The 18,836-nt window shown below is 48.7% G+C and overlaps 1 protein-coding gene and 1 pseudogene across 10 annotated transcripts in view; both read left to right on the forward strand.

Annotated features, from left to right (window-relative positions):
• CLN8 (CLN8 transmembrane ER and ERGIC protein) overlaps positions 1-18,582 on the forward strand; it is a 42,301-nt gene extending 23,719 nt beyond the window's left edge. For 4 of the 10 annotated variants that reach the window (XM_015454423.4, XM_005562512.5, XM_005562514.5 and 1 more), the window contains 2 exons: positions 45-5,424; positions 5,777-6,671. In XM_015454423.4, the coding sequence (XP_015309909.3) occupies positions 45-362 (318 nt within the window). In that variant the 3' untranslated portion in view covers positions 363-5,424; positions 5,777-6,671. Of the gene's footprint in view, positions 1-44; positions 5,442-5,688; positions 6,672-16,963 lie in introns of those variants that run through there. The other 6 variants (XM_074000205.1, XM_074000206.1, XM_074000204.1 and 3 more) reach the window with 6 other exon arrangements.
• On the forward strand, positions 376-6,671 carry LOC135964587 (uncharacterized; annotated as a pseudogene).
• Positions 18,583-18,836: the final 254 nt, after the last annotated feature.

Here is an 18,836-nt window from a genome sequence, read left to right on the forward strand (position 1 = left end):
GCGGACTGGGTATTGACTTGTGCGTTTGTCTTGTCTCCATGCAGGCGGGCTGGTCCGAGTCTCTGTTCTGGAAGCTCAACCAGTGGCTGATGATCCACATGTTTCACTGCCGCATGGTCCTGACCTACCACATGTGGTGGGTGTGTTTCTGGCACTGGGACGGCCTGGTCAGCAGCCTGTATCTGCCTCATTTGGCACTCTTCCTTGTCGGACTGGCGCTGCTCACACTAATCATCAATCCGTACTGGACCCACAAGAAGACTCAGCAGCTTCTCAGTCCGGTGGACTGGAACTTCGCACAGCCAGAAGCCAAGAGCAGGCCAGAAGGCAACGGGCAGCTGCTGCAGAAGAAGAGGCTGTAGCTGCTCCGGCCGGGGCTCCTGGGCACCAGCGGATCCGGTACACCGATTCTGGGAAGCTCCGTGAATAATGGCTTTTGAATTAATGAGGCAGCGAATGTTTTGTGTTTAGTTCTGAGGGCAATACTAACTTTATTTCTCATTAGTATTAATTTTGAAGTAGGTACAAAGTATTTTTAAGAAATTATAATTTTGTGAATGTCCTGGCAGGTTCTGTCAGTGTAGCCGCACCAGACCGTGTCAAGCATCTAGGAGAGGAGTCCATGGCGTCCGGGGGCGTCACACCTGTTGAGGAGTGGGGTGGCTTTGTCTGAATGCTGGAAAGGGCTTCATAGTAAAGTGCCTCCCACTGGGCGGGTGGGTCAGCGTCAATTCTTTCCAGCCACACACTCATATGCCGTGTGTCTTATTCAGAAGTCACATTGTTTTCAGTTGGAGAGAATTGGGCTAAGATAGAACATAATACAATTTGTTTCTTGTTAAAGTTTCCCAGCGTATGAAATTCTAAGCTGGACGGGGTGGCTCACACGCAACGTAATCCCGGCACTTTGGGAGGCTGAGGCAGGCGGATCACTTGAGACCAGGAGTTCAAGACCAGCCTGGCCAAGATGGTGAAACACCATCTCTACTAAATTACAAAAATTAGCCGGGTGTCGTGGCACACATCTGTAATCCCAGCTACTTGGGGGGCTGAGGCAGGAGACTTGCCTGAACCCAGGAGGTGGAGGTTGCAGTGAGCTTAAATCACACCACTGTATTCCAGCCTGGGTGACAGAGCAAGACTCTGTCTCAAAAAAAAAAAATCTAAACCCAGGTGTACGGCAGCGCCATCTGGTGGCAAAGGGCGCAAAGACAACGCCGAGGGATAGTGACGCTCCGGTAGCAGCAGAGGCTCCTTGGAGTCTAACCCCACCAACCAGAGCCGGGGTGGTCGAGTGAAATCTTGCAAGTTTTTTTTTTTAAATCATGGAACCTGTTTTAAAATGAGAATTTGTCATTCATACTGTATTGCTCATTTGACAAAATAAGGTAGGTATTTCGTAATCAGGTTGTCTGGGTTTTAGAGCTGTTTTTAATTGACTGAGTTACCTACAGGCACCCAATCCAGACCCTAATTCCGTGGTTGGTGTTTCTCTGTAGATTTCTTTTCTTTTCTTTTCTTTTTTTTTTTTTTTTGAGACGGAGTCTCGCGCTGTCGCCCAGGCTGGAGTGCGGTGGTGCCATCTCCCCTCACTGCAAGCTCCGCCTCCCGGATTCACGCCATTCTCCTGCCTCAGCCTCCTGAGTGGCTGGGACGACAGGCGCTGCTACCACGCCAGGCTAATTTTTTGTATTTTTAGTAGAGACGGGGTTTTACTGTGTTAGCCAGGATGGTCTTCATCTCCTGACCTCGTGATCCGCTCACCTCGGCCTCCCAAAGTGCTGGGATTACAGGCGTGAGCCACCACGCCTGGCCTCTCTGTAGATTTCAAGACAAGTAGTGATGTCATTTTCCCACTGAGCTGTAGGATAGACCTGGACCCCTTCAGAGATGCTCAACTGCAGGGTCCTGGGGTCCCTAGAATAGTCCGGCAGCAGCTCGTGGCAATGAGCTGCCTGATGATGAGTCCCAAGGTACCTTGTTCCTACTGTTTTACATCCAGGTAGAAGTTACACACCAATTTAGCAATTTTGTTACCAGACGTACAGAATTGCGTGTGTGTGTGTGTGTGTGTGTGTGTGTGTGTGTGTGTGTTTTGACATAAACGTGCAATTGAAATTCAAAGTTTATTTTTTATCAAAAGCACCTTTGAAATGTATGTGGAAAACGTCGGCTGCTCGTGAGAATCCTGTGTGATTATGTTCCTTATGTTTCGTGGAACTCTCAGAACACTGTTTTGTTTTTGTTTTTGTTTCTGTTTTTCTGAGACAGAGCCTCACTCTGGCTCCCAGGCTGGAGACCGGCGGCATGATCTCGGCTCACTGCAACCTCCACCTCCCAGGTTCCAGTGATTCTCCTGCCTCAGCCTCTCAAGTAGCTGGGATTACAGGCGCCACCACCACGCCTAGCTAATTTTTTGTATTTTTTCTAGAGACAGGGTTTCACCATGTTGGCCAGGCTGGTCTCCAGCTCCTGATCTCAAGTGATCTGCCAACCCTGGCCTCCTAAAGTTCTAGGATTACACACATGAGCCACTGTACCCAGCCCAGAGCAGTGTATTTTGATTGGTGGTGCTTTAACTTTATTGATCACGGTGTATAGTAACCTATTTATGACATTTTACAAAGCGATTTTAATCTTAAACCCATCGAGCAAATGGTGTCCCTGCTGCAACTTTTAGCTGGAAACCCCACAGCCTGGCATCCTCTGCAGCCGCGCCCTTGTGGAGTCAGCAGGAGCTGGTGTTTTTCAGCCAGACAGAGGCGTGATAAAGTGACTGATGTTTACAGAACCCAGACGATGCCTTCCTCTCTCTCAAAATAACTAACCTGTTCACATTGCTGTGAATGTTTTATCTTGGAGATAGAAAATATAATGATAAATCGTCGTGTGTTCAGAATTCGGTTTGGAGGTGGAAGTGGACAGCCTAATTTTTATCTCACCTCCACTAGGACTTTGACCTTCCCCGGGGTCCACACTTTACCTCCTGTAGCTTCATACGCACATTTGGATGCACAGGGATGGAGGCGCCGTAGAGAAGCACAGGCTCACTCGCTCCGTCCAGTGTCACCCACACATTGGTCCAGGGACCCCTCAGTGCAGAGCCTGAAGTTGGGGGCTTGTGGGTAGAAAAGGCTTTGTGAACTGTTATGATCCGGACCCCTTCCAGACGGCACAGCACTTTCCCATGGTGCTCACTGGCCTCAGTCTCCCCGACCGGCAGTGGGAGGGGACGGATCCATAGTGGAGCGTGTGGTGCAGGTGACATTCACGAGCTCCGACTTCTTGGTGCCAGGTTGCCGTGAGCCTGGGCCCAGCCCACTCAGCAGCCCACATTGGCCAGCATCCATCTGCACGTGTGCACTGCGTGCTTCACATCCTCTATTGAGAGTTGCAGCAAGTGTTAAACGAGGCGAGTTCACATAACAGGAATTCTGGAACTGCTTGAAAACCAGGAAGATTGTGCAATATCGGCCTTAACTCCACCTGATGGCAGGTGGCCCGGATAGAAAATGGCCCTGCCTTTAGCCAGGACGTGGCTCTCCAGCTTGTCTTCCGTGTGATCACTTGTCACTGCGCTTTTTCTTTCGGTGGTGAAATCCTTCTCCATGCCACGTTTTGTTTTGTTTCTTAAGTTGGGAAACAGAATGGGCCAAGGAGGCTGAGTGACTGAAGACCGAGGGTCGGTGCAGCCTCCTCGCCGCGCTGCAGGGCTGGGCCGTACAGGCCTTCTGCTCTTCTCGGTGTCCAGCCTCCTTCGGTGACGCTGGAGCTGTCATGGTGGCAGTTCAGTGTGAGATTTTTTTTACCAGGTATTGTGCTTAAGGACATGGTTTTCCGTTTTCTTCGCCCTGACGGCGTGAACGAAATAGGCCCTGTTGATTCCACTTCAGCCGAGGAGCCTCGGGGCTCGGAGCTGGTGGCGTGCCCAAGGTGATGCAGCTCGTGGGCAGCCATGCCTGCCTCGGGCACAGCCTCCAGCGCCAGGGCTGGGCTCTTCAACGCGGCATTTAGCACAGAAAGTCGTGTTTCAGGCAGTGTGGGCCACTATAACAAAACACCTGAGACTGGGTAGTTTATAAAGAACAGACATTCAGGCCAGGCGTGGTGGCTCACGCCTGTAATCCCAGCACTTTGGGAGGCCGAGGCGGGCGGATCATTTGAGGTCAGGAGTTTGAAACCAGCCTGGCCAGCATGGTGAAACCCCATCTCTACTAAAAATACAAAAAAAACTAGCCGGGGTGGTGGCGCATGCCTGTGGTCCCAGCTACTTGGGAGGGTAAGGTAGAAGAATTGCTTGAACCTGGAAGACAGAGGTTGCAGTGAGCCGAGATCACGCCATTGCACTCCAGCCTGGGTGACACAGTGAGATTCTGTCCAAAAAAGCATCATTTCTCAAAGTTCTGGAAGCTGGAAGTCCAAGATGAAAGTGTGGGCAGATTAGTTTCTGCTGGGAACTCTGCATCCTCATGTGGCGGAGGGGATGGAAGGTCAAGAGGCCTCAGCCAGTTCCCTGCTGCCTTTTTATGAGGCATGAAGCCATTTGCAAGAGTAGGGGGCCCACCTCTTAGTACCACTGCAATGGCAATTACAATGTCATGTGAATTCTGGCGGGACACGGTCACACCGCAGCACCCGCACCCGGTGAATGTGGTTCTCTCCCATATCAGAATTTTGTGAGCTCCACACAGGGTTGCATCTGTTTTATTCTCTGATTGATTCTAAGCCCCGTGTCCCTGGCATGGGATGGCTGCTTGGCAGTGGGGAGTGGATGAGCCAGTGGTACCCAGGGCTGCCAGGCAGGGCCCTGCAGGGAACAGACCCAAGGGCTGACATGGGGATGTCTGCTGAAGGGCGTATTTACCACGATAAGGGCAGGGCTGGGAGACTGGGCAGCCAGTTTCACCCTCGCACAGGGTACCTGGCAAGACCAGCGGCCGGAGGTGACGTCCTCAGTAAAGAACAGTGGCCACTGGAAACTGCGCGGCTGGAAGGGGAAACGCTCGGGCCTCTGGTGGGCACCGGCCTGGGGTGGGGTCGGCCAGGGTCAGCTGCCTTTCCTCCATGCTGGGACGAAGATGTTGTGTGCGTGTGACAAAGCATTTGATAGCACGCCAAAAGTTTCCTCCATTATGTGTGTGTGAAGTGTTTGACCAGGTCAGAAGTCTTGTTCCATGCGCGTGTGCTCACACAGAAGCAGAGGGGCCCCGTCGCTCTGCCCTCACACCACTGAACCGCAGAGTTCTCCCACTCGTCAGGCTTGCGACTCAGCCGCTAAGTGTGTCAGGTGTGCCTCTTGGGCTCTCCTTCGTGCTCTGTCCTATGGTGGCACAGGCAGGGGGGTTAGACAGGTACCGGTCAGATTACATACAGTGGCACAGGCAGGGGGGTTAGACAGGTACCGGTCAGATTATGGTGGCACAGGTGGTGGGGTTAGACAGGTACCGGTCAGATTATGGTGGCACAGGCAGTGTGGGGTTAGGCAGGTACCGGTCAGATTACGGTGGCACAGGCGGTGGGGTTAGACAGGTACCGGTCAGATTATGGTGGCACAGGCAGTGTGGGGTTAGGCAGGTACCGGTCAGATTACGGTGGCACAGGCGGTGGGGTTAGACAGGTACCGGTCAGATTATGGTGGCACAGGCAGTGTGGGGTTAGACAGGTACCGGTCAGATTACGGTGGCACAGGCGGTGTGGGGTTAGGCAGGTACCGGTCAGATTACGGTGGCACAGGCGGTGGGGTTAGGCAGGTACCGGTCAGATTACGGTGGCACAGGCGGTGGGGTTAGACAGGTACCGGTCAGATTACGGTGGCACAGGCGGTGTGGGGTTAGGCAGGTACCGGTCAGATTACGGTGGCACAGGCGGTGGGGTTAGACAGGTACCGGTCAGATGCATGGGCTCCCCACACCCCTGCTGTAGCTTTGGCAGTAAGGACAGGACACACCCACGTCACAAGAGGAGCACAGGTGGGGTGTTGGTGTTGGGGCAGCCCTCAGGGTCTCCAGACCCCGGCCCCCCTCACACAGCAGCCCAGGAAGGAAGGGCAGAGTCCCAGGTGTCACCCAGGATCTCCCAGGAGCTGCCCCTTTCTGCAAGTCACGGGACAGGAATGACAGGTCGGGGGACTGCAGGAAGCTGCCACCTCTGGGGTCAGAACCTGCCCAGGCTGCAGGGGCTCCACTGCGGGGTCTTCGAGAGCCAGACAGCCTGCCTTGTGCTGCACACCTGGCTTTGCTCTGTGCGGAACCCAGCACACGTGATTTTGTGTGACATGCCAACAGCCTGGCTCCCCGGACAGCAGGCCTGCCCTGGGGGAGTGGCTGCAGGAGGAGGGTGGGGCGGGCACCCCTGAGTCTGGCCAGCCTTGTCACAGATGCGTCGCCCGCCCTGCAGTCCTGATTTCAGCTCACTTCAGAGTAAATCAGAATAAACCGCACCTGGACTTTCACAAATGCATGTCGACGCTTTCAGTTCACCCCTTCCTTTGCTAACTTTCTTCCTATTTTCTTCTAATGCAAGAGCTTATTAATTCAATATTTATCATTTTGAATAACGTTTTCCCTTTTTAGTAACAAAATGTACTCCACTATTAGTAAAATGTATTTACTATTTTAGTAACAAAAATAGACTTGCCTAAACATGTTTAAAATACAGTGATGTGAACAATTCAGATGTCTCTATTTTCTTTCTTCTGATGACTCAACCCCAAATGTCTGGAATTGACTCCGAGGTATCCAGGGCCCAGAGCCAGCCTCCAAGAGGAAAAAGAAACCACACCCTTCCTTCTGGGAACCTGGCCAGGAACCCCAGAGCACAGGCGCCTGGCCTCAGTAACGCTTCATTTCCACATCTGCAGGCCCACGGTGTGAATTCATTTCTTTTCTCTTGTCACTGCGTGTATTTTGCTTTTACTGTTGCGCTGTTTCACACTTGGCAGCCTCAGTTACACTCCAGCCCGCCTGAAGCTGTGCATAGCCCATTCCTACAGGGTTTGATACCTGCAACCTCAAACCCATCGAAAGATTCCAAAAATTGAACCAAAGTTAAAATCCTCCATTATTACAGAAAGTTATTAAATGTCAAGTCTCAATCTGAAAAGTTTCTGCCAAAACTTTACAGAAAAAACTTTTTTTTTTTTTTTAAATTCAAGACAGGATCTCTATCGGCCAGGCATGGAGTGCAGTGGCGTGAAGTGCAGTGGTGTGATCATGGCTCACCGCAACCTCAAACTCTTGGGCATAAGCGATCCTCTTGCCTCAGCCTCCAAAGTAGCTAGGATCACAGGTGCATGTCACTATGCCTAGCTAATTTTTAAATTTGTTGTGTGGAAATGGGGGTCTTGCTCTCTGGCTCAGGCTGGTCTCAAACTCCTGGGCTCAGGCAGTCCTCCCATACTGGCCTCCCAAAGTGCTGGGATTACAGGCTTGAGCCACCGTGCCCGGCCTACATAGAAAACTTTTATAGTCCTTGTAGCTTTCGCATTTTCTGTGTTGTTTTTCAAAAATAATATGTGAAATGCAAAATCCCAATTGGAACACAGTGCATTTTAGCCGCCGTTTCATTGGTTACAAGGAATTTCCAAGCATATCTGGTCAACCCCAGAGATTTTGTTTCCACACAAAACCACCACAGAGCACAGAACGTTGGAGACGTAGAGTGGTTTTGTGCAACAGCCAAAGCTTAGAAAGGTCGAGGCCACCATGCGATATTCCCATTGTGTGTTTTCTGTAATTTCAGATTATCTCACACAGAAAGCACGCAGCCCTTAAAAAAAATAAAGCTCAGGAAAAATCTCATTTGCTAAACGTGGCTTTTTACATTTTAATTTGGAGCTAGTTGCAGGACTGGAACTGCGTCCTGCCAGCGTGGGTCCCTGGTCAGCCAGTCCTCTGCCAGCTGGTGTCTGTCTTCTGGCCCTTGGTGTGCACGCAGCACCGTTCTGGCCACTGAGAAGGGGAGGGCTTGTGGCTGAGTGAGTTTCCTTTGCAAGTGAATGCAAGGCTGGGTCGAGGACACCTTCCCACCCCTTCCTGCCTCGTTTTTGCTTGAAATGTAGTCCTGATGCCTACAGGGGCACCTGCTGTTGGCACCATGAGGGGCAGGCGTGAGGATCCACATCCATACTTAGGCACGGGCAGCAACGGGTGGCACAGCCCTGGGCCGCCAGCCTGGGATCCCATCACGCAAGAAAAACACCAGCCTGTTGGCAGCAGTGCAGGAAGCACCCCACCTGCCGTGTTGACCTTTACCCTTTCTCACAGGTTCCTAAACACACAGGATGAAAAGTGTTAACCTGCTAAGCATGTTAACCATGGGAATGATGAGAAAATCCGCCCTAGGAGACACTAACAGTTTGCAACTGTGGACTTTTAAAAATCATCTTGACTGGGAGGGGAGACAGAGTTGGGGGGCCTGGACTCGTCACCTGTGTCTCAGATGCTGCAGCTTCAAAAGGAGGCTTCCTTGTTTAAAGGAAGTTACTCTGTTCCATTTTTTTTTTTTTTTGGCTTATTTTGAATTAATTTCAAACTTACAAAAATTTGAAGGGAAAAAAAACAAACCTTCCATATACTCTTTAAGCATATTTATCCATTTTTAACTTTTTGCCGCATGTCACAGCAGTCTCTCTCCCTTCCCCTCTGTCTCTCTCTCCTTGCCTCTTTCTCTTTCTTTCTTTCCCCTACTTTACTTTGTATCCCTTACCCCTTAATACTTTAGTGTTTATTGGCTGGGCACGGTGGCTCACATCTGTCATCCCTGCACTTTGGGAGGCCGAGGCGGGTGGATCACCTGAGGCCAGGAGTTCGAGACCAGCCTGGCCAACATTGTGAAATCTCGTCTCTACTAAAAATACAAAAAATTAGCCGGGTGCACACTTGTAATCCCAGCTACTAGGGAAGCTGAGGCAGGAGAATTGCTTGAACCTGGCAGGTGGAGGTTGCAGTGAGCCAAGATGGCACCACCGTACTCCAGCCTGGGTGACAGAGTGAGACTATGTCTAAAAAAAAAACAAAAACAAACAAACAAACAAAAAGTTAGTGTTTATTTCCTAAGAATAAGGATATTATCTTATGTAACCACACAAGCTATCAATTCAAGAACTGTAACGTGGAGCCAGTACTTTTTATCTCATCTACAGTTTTCATTCTAACTTTGACAGTTTCTTTCCTATCCTTTTTTTTCTTGGTCCAGGACGGAGTACCAGATCACATCCTCCATTTAGTAATCACATCTCTTTATTCTTTAATCTGTTGCAGTTCTTCAGCCTGTCTTTGTCTTTAACAGCAGTGATATTTTTGAAAAAATACCAGCCGGTTGTATTAAAGCGTGCCCTCAGTTTGGTTTGGTCTGGTATTTTGTCAGGGTTGATTTCGAGTTACATATTTCCGACTGGAGTGCTCTGTAAACAATGTCCTTGAGATATGGAACACGGAGGCGTCTGTCAGCCTGCCCTGATTGGCAGTGTTAATTTTGGTCCCCGATAAGGTGGTTCCTCCTCTGAATAGTCACTGATTTTCCTCATCCTTGGGTGTCCTGCGGGAGATCTGCTGAGGCTGAGAACGCCCTGTCTGCCCTTAAAGCCTCCTCCTGCCCCAAGCTGGCCTCACTGGCACCAAGTCACGTTTGCACTCAACTGGGTCAGCCATTACGGTGACGGTTCAATCACGTTTGCATTCAGCTGGGTCAACCGTTATGGTGACGGTTCAATGTGTTGATTTTCCACCTCCGTCACTTCTCACAGCATTCGATAAAGAAGGGCTACTTTCTTCCCAGTGTTTGTTTACTATCCCTGTGGGTTCATGGATTCTCTGTTCGGCAACGTTATTCTATTTATAGTGGGTTATAACTGATTGTTGTTCTGATAGATGTTGCTGCTTCCGTTGTTCCAGGTTTGCTGTGGGGGTCTGTCCAGGCTGTTCCAGCATCTTTCTTTGGACCAGTCCTTGTTTTGAGTACATCCTTATTTTCTTTTTCTTTCTTTCTTTCTTTTTTTTTTTTTTTACATGTCTGCATTTCTTTCTATTATTATTGTTTTTATTATACTTTAAGTTCTAGGGTACATGCGCACAACGTGCAGGTTTGTTACATAGGTATACGTGTGCCGTGTTGATTTGCTGCATCCATCAACTCGTCATTTACCTTAGGTATTTCTCCTAATGCTCTCCCTCCCCCCTCCCCCCACCCCATGACAGGCCCCAGTGTGTGATGTTCCCCACCCTGTGTCCAAGTGTTCTCATTGTTCTATTCCCAACTATGAGTGAGAACATGCGGAGTTTGGTTTTCTGTCCTTGTGACAGTTTGCTCAGAATGATGATTTCCAGCTTCATCCATGTCCCTGCAAAGGACTTCAACTCATCCTTTTTTATGGCTGCATAGTATTCCATGGTGTATATGGAGCACGTCCTTATTTTCTTTTCTTTCTTGCTTGCTTTTTTCTTTTTTTTTTTTTGAGACAGAGTCTCACTCTATTGCCAGGCTGGAGTGCAGTGGTGCGGTCTTGGCTCACTGCAACCTCTGCCTCCTGGGTTCAAACGATTCTCCTGCCTCAGCTTCCTGAATAGCTAGGACAACTGGCACAAGCCACCACGTCTGGCTAATTTTTGTATTTTTAGTAGAGATGGGGTTTCACCTTGTTGGCCAGGATGGTGTCAATTTGTTGACCTTGTGATCCGCCAACTTCTGCCTCCCACAGTGCTGGGATTAAAGGCGTGAGCCACGCACGCGACCATGTCCTTATTTTCTCTGCAGCAGATGCACCTTCTCTGCTGTGCCACTGAATCCAGCCCTTTCTCTGAGAATTCTGGTTCTTTTTAGTGAGGAATGGGATTTGAAGTTAAGATGTGAGTGGGAGAAGTGCTTGTTGCTAGTGGGCCATCAGAACCTCCAGACCCTTCTACCTCCACTACAACCCAGCCCCACGGCACTTCCTTACCTGCCTCACTCCTGTGCGTCCCGTCTTGCATGGTGACCATCCCGGCTCACGGCCGCAGAGGGAGCATCACGCGTGGCTCAAACACGCCGTAACACAGCAGGTTTGGAATGGCTCCACCCACAGGACCACAAGAAACAAACCTATTGAGACTTCCAGATCTGTTTGCAGCTTTTTTCTTTAGTCTGAGGGTATGCAGTCAAAGTGCTGTCTTCAAAAATTACTTAAATTTGTTTTGTCCCAACTCTCTTTCAGATGATGGCTAATTATTTGAAAGACACTCGGGTTCCTTTGTTGGCATTCTGTTGTAGCATTTTCCCCAATTCTTGATAACTTTATTATTTGAATATGTAAAATGTCATGATTCCAAAAGTTAAAACTATTCAAAACGCTGTGCTCAGAGAAATGTCTTCTCTCTATTTCTTCTGTCCCGTTTTCTCCAAAAGGAAGCAGTTCATTTATTTTTATTTTAACAGCTTTCCTGAACTATAATTCACATACCGTAAAATTCACCCGTTTAAAGTGTATTTAGCGGGTTTTAGTATTCATGGAATTGTGAAACCACCACAATCAATTTTAGAACGTTTTTATCAACCAAAAACAAAAAAAGAATTTGTACCCATTAGTAGCTATTCCCCGTTTCCCGCCCCTGACCCCAACCCGATCCCCTTAGCAGTCCTCCTCCCTGACCTTAGGCAACGGCTAATCTTTTTGTCTCTGCAGATTTGCCAATTCTGGACATTTCCTATACGGGGAGTCCTACAATACATAGCCTTGTGCACCTGACTTCTTTCACACAGCATCATGTTTTCAAGGTTTATCTGTGTTGTAGCGTGTATCAGTACTTTATGCCCTTTTGTTGCCAAATCATACCCCATAGTGTGGACTGACCACGTTTTATGTAGCTGTCTGTCAGTGGATGGCCATTGGCATCGTTTCCTCTTTTTGGCTGTTATGAACAACTCTGTGATGAACATGGTGGCATGTTTTTGTGGGGGCATAGGTGTCCCCTCTCTTACGTATTCCACCAGGAGTGGAACTGCTGGGTCCTACATTCGCTCTATGGTTAGATGCTGAGGAACTGTCAGAGCATTTCCTGAAGCACCTGCACTCTTGGCTGCTTTACGCTTCCATCAGTGCATGAGGGTTCCGGGCTCTGCACATCCTCAGCAACCCCAGTCTCTATCCCTCTGCGTCCTGACCGCCATGCCAGTGGGTGTGCGGTGGTGCCTGGGTGTGGCTTGATTCCCATCTCCCTGACGGCTGATGACGGCGAGTGTCCTCACTGGCACCCGGCCCCTTCGTGTGTCTTCCTGAGAGCAACGCCGCTTCACGTCCTGTGTCCGCTTGGCCCAGTGGGGTAATTCCTACCCCGTGGAGTGGAGAGTTCTGGATCTACTCTGGATGCACAGCACTTATGAGACACCTGGTCTGCGCAGACCTCTTTCCACTCTGGGCTTGTGTTTTTACTCTACTGATGTTTCTGGAAGTTTCCTTTTGTTGTTTATGGTTTTCGGATCGTATCACAAAAGGCTTTGCCTAACCTGAGACTGCAAAGATTGACACTCGTATTTTTTTCTGAGAGTTTTAGAGTTTTACCTTTTACATTTAGGTCTTTGATCCCTTTCTAGTTTATGTTTCTCCTTAGTTAGCCTGTTCTAGGCCGTCCTTTGTTTTTTACAAAAATCCTTCTTGCTACAATTTCAGCATTTTTATTTTTGAAAAACATGCCTTTCATCTGTACTTCCTAACTAATACACCGTTTTTAAAATGTACTTTTTTATGTCAGCAAATCTCTCTATATCCACAGGGCCTTTTGTTCTGTATTTTGTTGATTTGTTTCTTACTTGCTTGTTTTTTGGTTTGATTGGTCTTGTTCAAGCTCTATTTATTTTATTCATCTCTCTGAGAAGTAAGGGGGTTTTTTGGTTAACCTTTTTTTGATAATTTTTTATTTGTTTCTGTCCTTATATTCATTATTTCCTTTCTTCTTCTTGTTTTCAATTTATTCAGTTTTTCTATTCAGTTTTCAGATTTTTGTATTGAATATTTTGTTTTATTTTGAAGTTTTCTTGCTTCCTGTAAATACATTTGAAATTATAAAATTTCTTTTAAGTACTAATTTAACATTGTCCCACAAAGTTTTACATTTTTGTTTTTATTTTAATTTGGTTCTAAATATTTTGTAACCCTCTTCTGATTTACTTTTAAACCCAAGGGATATTTAGTAATGCCATTTCCTTTCCAAAAATGTGGTATTTTAAAACTTCTATCCTTTTGTTATTTATTTCAAGATTTATTATACTGTTATGTTAGAACACACTTTGTTGCTTTAGAGTTTGTGTTTCTTTCTTGCTAAATACATTTTTCATGATATATGATTAAATTGTATAAACATTCTATGCATTTTAAAAGTATAGTCTTCATTGGATGAGAGTTCTATGTAAATATAATGATTTAGAATTTGTATATTTCAAACCTTTGATGTCTGCTATTTTATATGTTTTAAGAAATATCTAATATAATTGCCAACTTATGTTTTTCTCTGTATAGTTGTGTGAGTTTTTGCCTTTTTTTTTTGAAACAGAGTCTACCTCTGTCACCAGGGCGGAGTGCCGTGGCGCGATCTCGGCTCACTGCAACTTTTGCCTCTCAGGTTCAAGTGATTCTCCTGCCTCATCCTCCCGAGTAGCTGGGACTACAGGCACGTGCCAGCACGCCCAGGTAGTTTTTGTATTTTTAGTAGAGACAGGGTTTCGCCATGTTGGCCAGGCTGGTCTCGAACTCCTGGCCTCAGGGGATTCGCCAGCCTCGGCCTCCCGAAGTGCTGGGATTACAGATGAGAGCCACTGCACCCGGCCAGTTTTTGCTTTTTTAAAGAAATATTCTTAAATACTGATACGATCATGATGGTTGCATCTTGTTCATTTGTTTCCTCTTTCAAGTATATAACATCATGCTGTTCTTTGGTGATTACTTTGCTTTGGACTTTGCAGATAGCAGGGCTACTGTCTAGTTTCATATTGATTCGAATTTGCCTAGTGCTTCTTTTTCTATTTATTTTAAAACTTTTTAGTGTCCTTTACTTTCAAGTATGCTTCCTTGGAAAACCGTTGATTCTTTTTTTATAAATCCAGGCTTCGTACTGGTGTTTTAGCTCGTTAAGTTGATCGTGTCTGTGGTTGCAGCAGGACTTTATTTCTGCCTCCTTTGTTCATAATTGGCTTTTACATTCCTTTCTTTTCCACCAAGTTTCTTCTATAGATTTTAATAGTGGTTACCTTTAGTTTAAGATCCACATTGATACATATCTAATCCTATTCATTTCCTGAGCAGATTAATATTAAATCTTTGGATTCCCATGTTGATTCTGTTTAGATATTTACTTTTGTGTTGTTGTAAATGTACTTCATCCTCTCTCCTCACTTCGGTCCTGGCTTTTTGTTTGTTTGTTTGTTTGTTTTTGAGATGGAGTCTCGCTCTGTCGCCCAGGCTGGAGTGAGCAGCGTGGTCTCGGCTCACTGCAAGCTCCGCCTCCCGGGTTCACGCCATTCTCCTGCCTCAGCCTCCCGAGTAGCTGGGACTACAGGCGCTCGCCACCATGCCTGGCTAATTTTTGTATTTTTAGTAGAGATGGGGTTTCACTGTGTTAGCCAGGATGGTCTCGATCTCCTGACCTCGTGATCTGCCCGCCTCGGCCTCCCAAAGTGCTGGGATTACAGGTGTGAGCCACCGCGCCCGGCCGGTCCTGGCTTTTTTAGATAACAATAGACTTTATTAAAATCTATTTGATCTAAAGCTTTTTATACCCGTAGTTCCTATCAACATCCTCCTGGATTTATTTATCTTCTAATTTCCTTGAAGAACGTTTTCAAAGTGGGTCTTGGAAAAGTGGATCTTCTGAGGCCTTTGATACTGGAAGATAATTTGATGTGTGCTCATACTTCAGTGACAGTTGAGCTGGCTATAAAATTCTACGTCAAATTCTTTTTTTAATGTTTTATTTTATTTATTTATTTATTTTTCAGATGGAGTCTTGCTCTGTCCCCCAGGCTGGAGTGCAGTGGCATGATCTCGGCTCGGCTCGCTGCAATCTCCAACTCCCTGGTTCAAGGGATTCCCCTGCCTCAGCCTCCCTGGTAGCTGGAATTACAGGCATGCGCTGCCACACCCAGCTAATTTTTGTGCTTTTAGTAGAGACGGTGTTTCACCATGTTGGCCTGGATGGTCTCCATCTCCTGACCTCATGATCCACCTGCCTCGGCCTCCCAGAGTGCTGGGATTACAGGTGTGAGCCACTGCGCCTGTCTTCTGTGTCAAATTCTTTTCCTTGAGGTCTTTAAAAATATTACTCCAGTGTCTTCTGGCACCCAGTGTGGCTGCTGGAAACTCTGAAACCAAACTTACTCTTTCGTCGGTGATCTGCTCTTCATAGAAACTTTTGGAATTTTCTTTGATATTCTTGAGTTTCACTATCAATTACGGGTAAGTTTCCCATCCATCCTATTTGACACTCTCTAAGCCCTTTCAGTTTGAGAGCTTTCATCTTTGTTTAATTTTTTCTCATTTTACCTTCAAGTATTTTTTCCTCCATTTTTATTTGTCTCTTTGTTCCTGGAACTCCATTATCTGTACATTGCCACTTCTTTAATTACCTTAATCACCTTTAACCATTCTTTCTTAGGTTCTCTCTTTTCCTGTTGCCTTCTGGGCGAGTTGCCTCTAGCCCGCTCACCTGGCTTTGGCTGTATTTGGCCTCATCATGTTCCTTATGTCAATTATTTCATTGGCTGCTAGACATTCCTTCTTCCCTGCTTTATGTCTCTGGTATCTGCCCTTATCTCTTTGAATATGTTTATTTGTATAAATTCTTGGTGCATCTGTTTTAAAACTTTAAACAGGGGAGGCCGAGGCGGGTGGATCACCTGAGGTCGGGAGTTCGAAACCAGCCTGGCCAACGCGGTGAAACTCCGTCTCTATTAAAAATACAAAGATTAGCCGGTGTGGTGGTGCGGGCCTGTAGTCCCAGCTACTCAGGAAGCTGAGGCAGGAGAACTGCTTGAACCCCGGAGGCGGAGGTTGCAGTGAGCCGAGACTGCGCCACCACACTCCAGCCTGGGAGACAGACAGAGATTCATCTCAAAAAATAAAAGTAAAATAAAATAAACAAATAAAACTTTAAACAGTATCCTCAGCTCGACTTGTTTCTTTTTCAGGGGTTGCAGTCCTCAGGTGTTAGCTCTTTGGAGTGGGTGTGATCCCCCTGGGGTGTAAGACACTGGTCAGAGGAGGCCCAGGTCAGGTCTTCCCCAGAACTGGGGCCAGGAAGGGGAAGAGTCTGGGCCAACCACTCCATTGGCTCCAGCCCTACCGCCAGCATCTGGGGGCAGGGAGTTGCAGTCAAGCTCTTGAAAAACAAAAGCCGAAAGTGCAGCGAGGTGAGGTATCCGCTGAGGACAGGATGCCGAGACCTGCCTGCTGTGCAGGGGAGGGGAAAGAGGGCGGGGCCATCTCCCACCCAGCCCTGAGCCTCCCTGATGATGCTCCCACCCACGCAGCTCCGGATGGTGCTCCCACTCACAAGATGGCTGCTTTTCCCATAGACTGGAAGGAACTCCAGGCCTTCTCTCCAGCTGTCCCTGAATTCTCCTTGTCTCCTTTCTTCCTAACTTCCTCAGTCCAAGGCTTGGAGGCCGCAGTCTGCAAATCAGGACCCATGTCCCTCTCCACACCTTCCCATTTGTGTAGTTCTGTTTGGAGTCTGGACTCAGTAAATCTCTGTCCTCCTGGACCAGGTTTTGGTGCCCTGGGGCTGCTGTGGAACATGCCCCAGGTGTTTCCCGGTCATTACAGATCCCAAGACCCTCCTAGGTCCCAGATCCCTGGATCTGGAGGAGTGGGGCCCCTTCTTCCAGGCTTCCTCCCTGGGTCACGAACTCGCATCTGCCCGGACTCCCACTGCTGTCTCTCTCTCTCTCTCTCTCTCTCTCTCTCTCTCTCTCTCTCTCGCTCCTTCTCACTGTCCGCTAGATTTTATGGAGGAATCCTGAGAGACGTCCCAGGCTGCCTACCATGACATTGACCATGCTCACCAGCATTGAGGCTCTGCACCATCTCCCCGTCCTGTCTGAAGCCCCTTCCACCCGGTACCGTCACCCCCTTACACTCGGGGGTACTGGTCCGTCTACGCCTGCTGAGAGCTGCTGCCATGAAAAGAGCCCTGGATCTCACCCCTCCGGCAGCTACCTCTTCTCCGCTTTCTAGAGAAACCACCTAGGAGGACTTTGTACACATACTGGCCCCACCTCCTCTTTCCTGTTGTCTCTAAGGCCCAAGGCCCACCACAGTGCCCTCTGCCCCCCACAGTCAACCCCTGCCAGGGCGCCGGCGGCCACATCCCTCCAGTGCCCTGCAGCAGCACTCGCTCCACCAACCCCTCCTCCAGACGGGCTTTTTTGGGAGGGATCCTGGAGCCCGATCCTTGTCCCCCTCCCATCATCCTAACCTCCTCCTGTCTTTCTTCTCCAGCTATTTTTTTCTCAGAGGATCTTCCCAGGCAAAGTCACCTGTAAATCACATCCATACCCCAGAAGCTCCCAAAATCTCATCTTCAGCCCAGACCTGAATACTGGGTCAGCTGACATCTTACCTGGGCATCACACACTTTCTGCAGCCTCGGCATCCACACCAGGACTTTGCTTTCCCGGACAAGGTGCTCTTCCTCCTGTTACCTCCATCTCGGTACCAGGGGCTGCTCTCCTTCCAGTTGTTGAAGTCAAACCTCTTGGGATTTTTCTTGTTTCCTCTTTCTCTTCAAACCCCCGTCCAGTCCCAGGGCCAATCCTGTTGACCTACCCTGTTCATAATAAAGCCCTGTGCCCTGCGCTCCTCCTCTGGTGGTTTGATGAGCGTTCTTGTACCCATCACTAATTTGATCCCAGCGTCTCCACTGGAGACAGGAGATGCCTCTGCACACACTGACGCACACTGAGTGTCACAGCAATTCCACTGGTGGGAGACAGACATCCCCGAGCATTTGAACAATCGCTTTTCTTTGTTGAAGTTTTCTTCCACCCCATTCACTGTCTCCTCTGACCACACAACTTGATTTTGCCTCTTTCTCCTTGTTGAAGGCTGCCCGGTGGTCTTTGACTGTTGATTTCTCAGCATAAGGCACTGAGAAGGGATGTGGAACCCTGGGGGTCTGTGTGTGTGTGTGTGTGTGTGTGTGTGTGTGTGTGTGGTGTAAGGAGGTTTGCCTGTGGGCCCTGGGATGACCAGGGAGGCGCATGGGTCTCATGTTGAGGAACCCACGAATCACGCAGATTTTTCTCGTGGGTGTGTTTCCCTGAAAGGAATTCTGTCCCCTGGGGTGTGGGGTGGAAGGACCTGTCATTCTGTCCCCTGGGGTGTGGGGTGGAAGGTCGTGTCACTCTGTCCCCTGGGGTGTGGGGTGGAAGGTCGTGTCACTCTGTCCCCTGGGGTGTGGGGTGGAAGGTCGTGTCACTCTGTCCCCTGGGGTGTGGGGTGGAAGGACCTGTCATCCTGTCCCCTGGGGTGTGGGGTGGAAGGTCGTGTCACTCTGTCCCCTGGGGTGTGGGGTGGAAGGTCGTGTCACTCTGTCCCCTGGGATGTGGGGTGGAAGGTCGTGTCACTCTGTCCCCTGGGGTGTGGGGTGGAAGGTCGTGTCACTCTGTCCCCTGGGATGTGGGGTGGAAGGTCGTGTCACTCTGTCCCCTGGGGTGTGGGGTGGAAGGTCGTGTCACTCTGTCCCCTGGGGTGTGGGGTGGAAGGTCGTGTCACTCTGTCCCCTGGGGTGTGGGGTGGAAGGTCGTGTCACTCTGTCCCCTGGGGTGTGGGGTGGAAGGTCGTGTCACTCTGTCCCCTGGGGTGTGGGGTGGAA

Source organism: Macaca fascicularis, chromosome 8 (assembly GCF_037993035.2).
Source record: "Macaca fascicularis isolate 582-1 chromosome 8, T2T-MFA8v1.1".
Taxonomy (NCBI): Eukaryota; Metazoa; Chordata; class Mammalia; order Primates; family Cercopithecidae; genus Macaca; species Macaca fascicularis.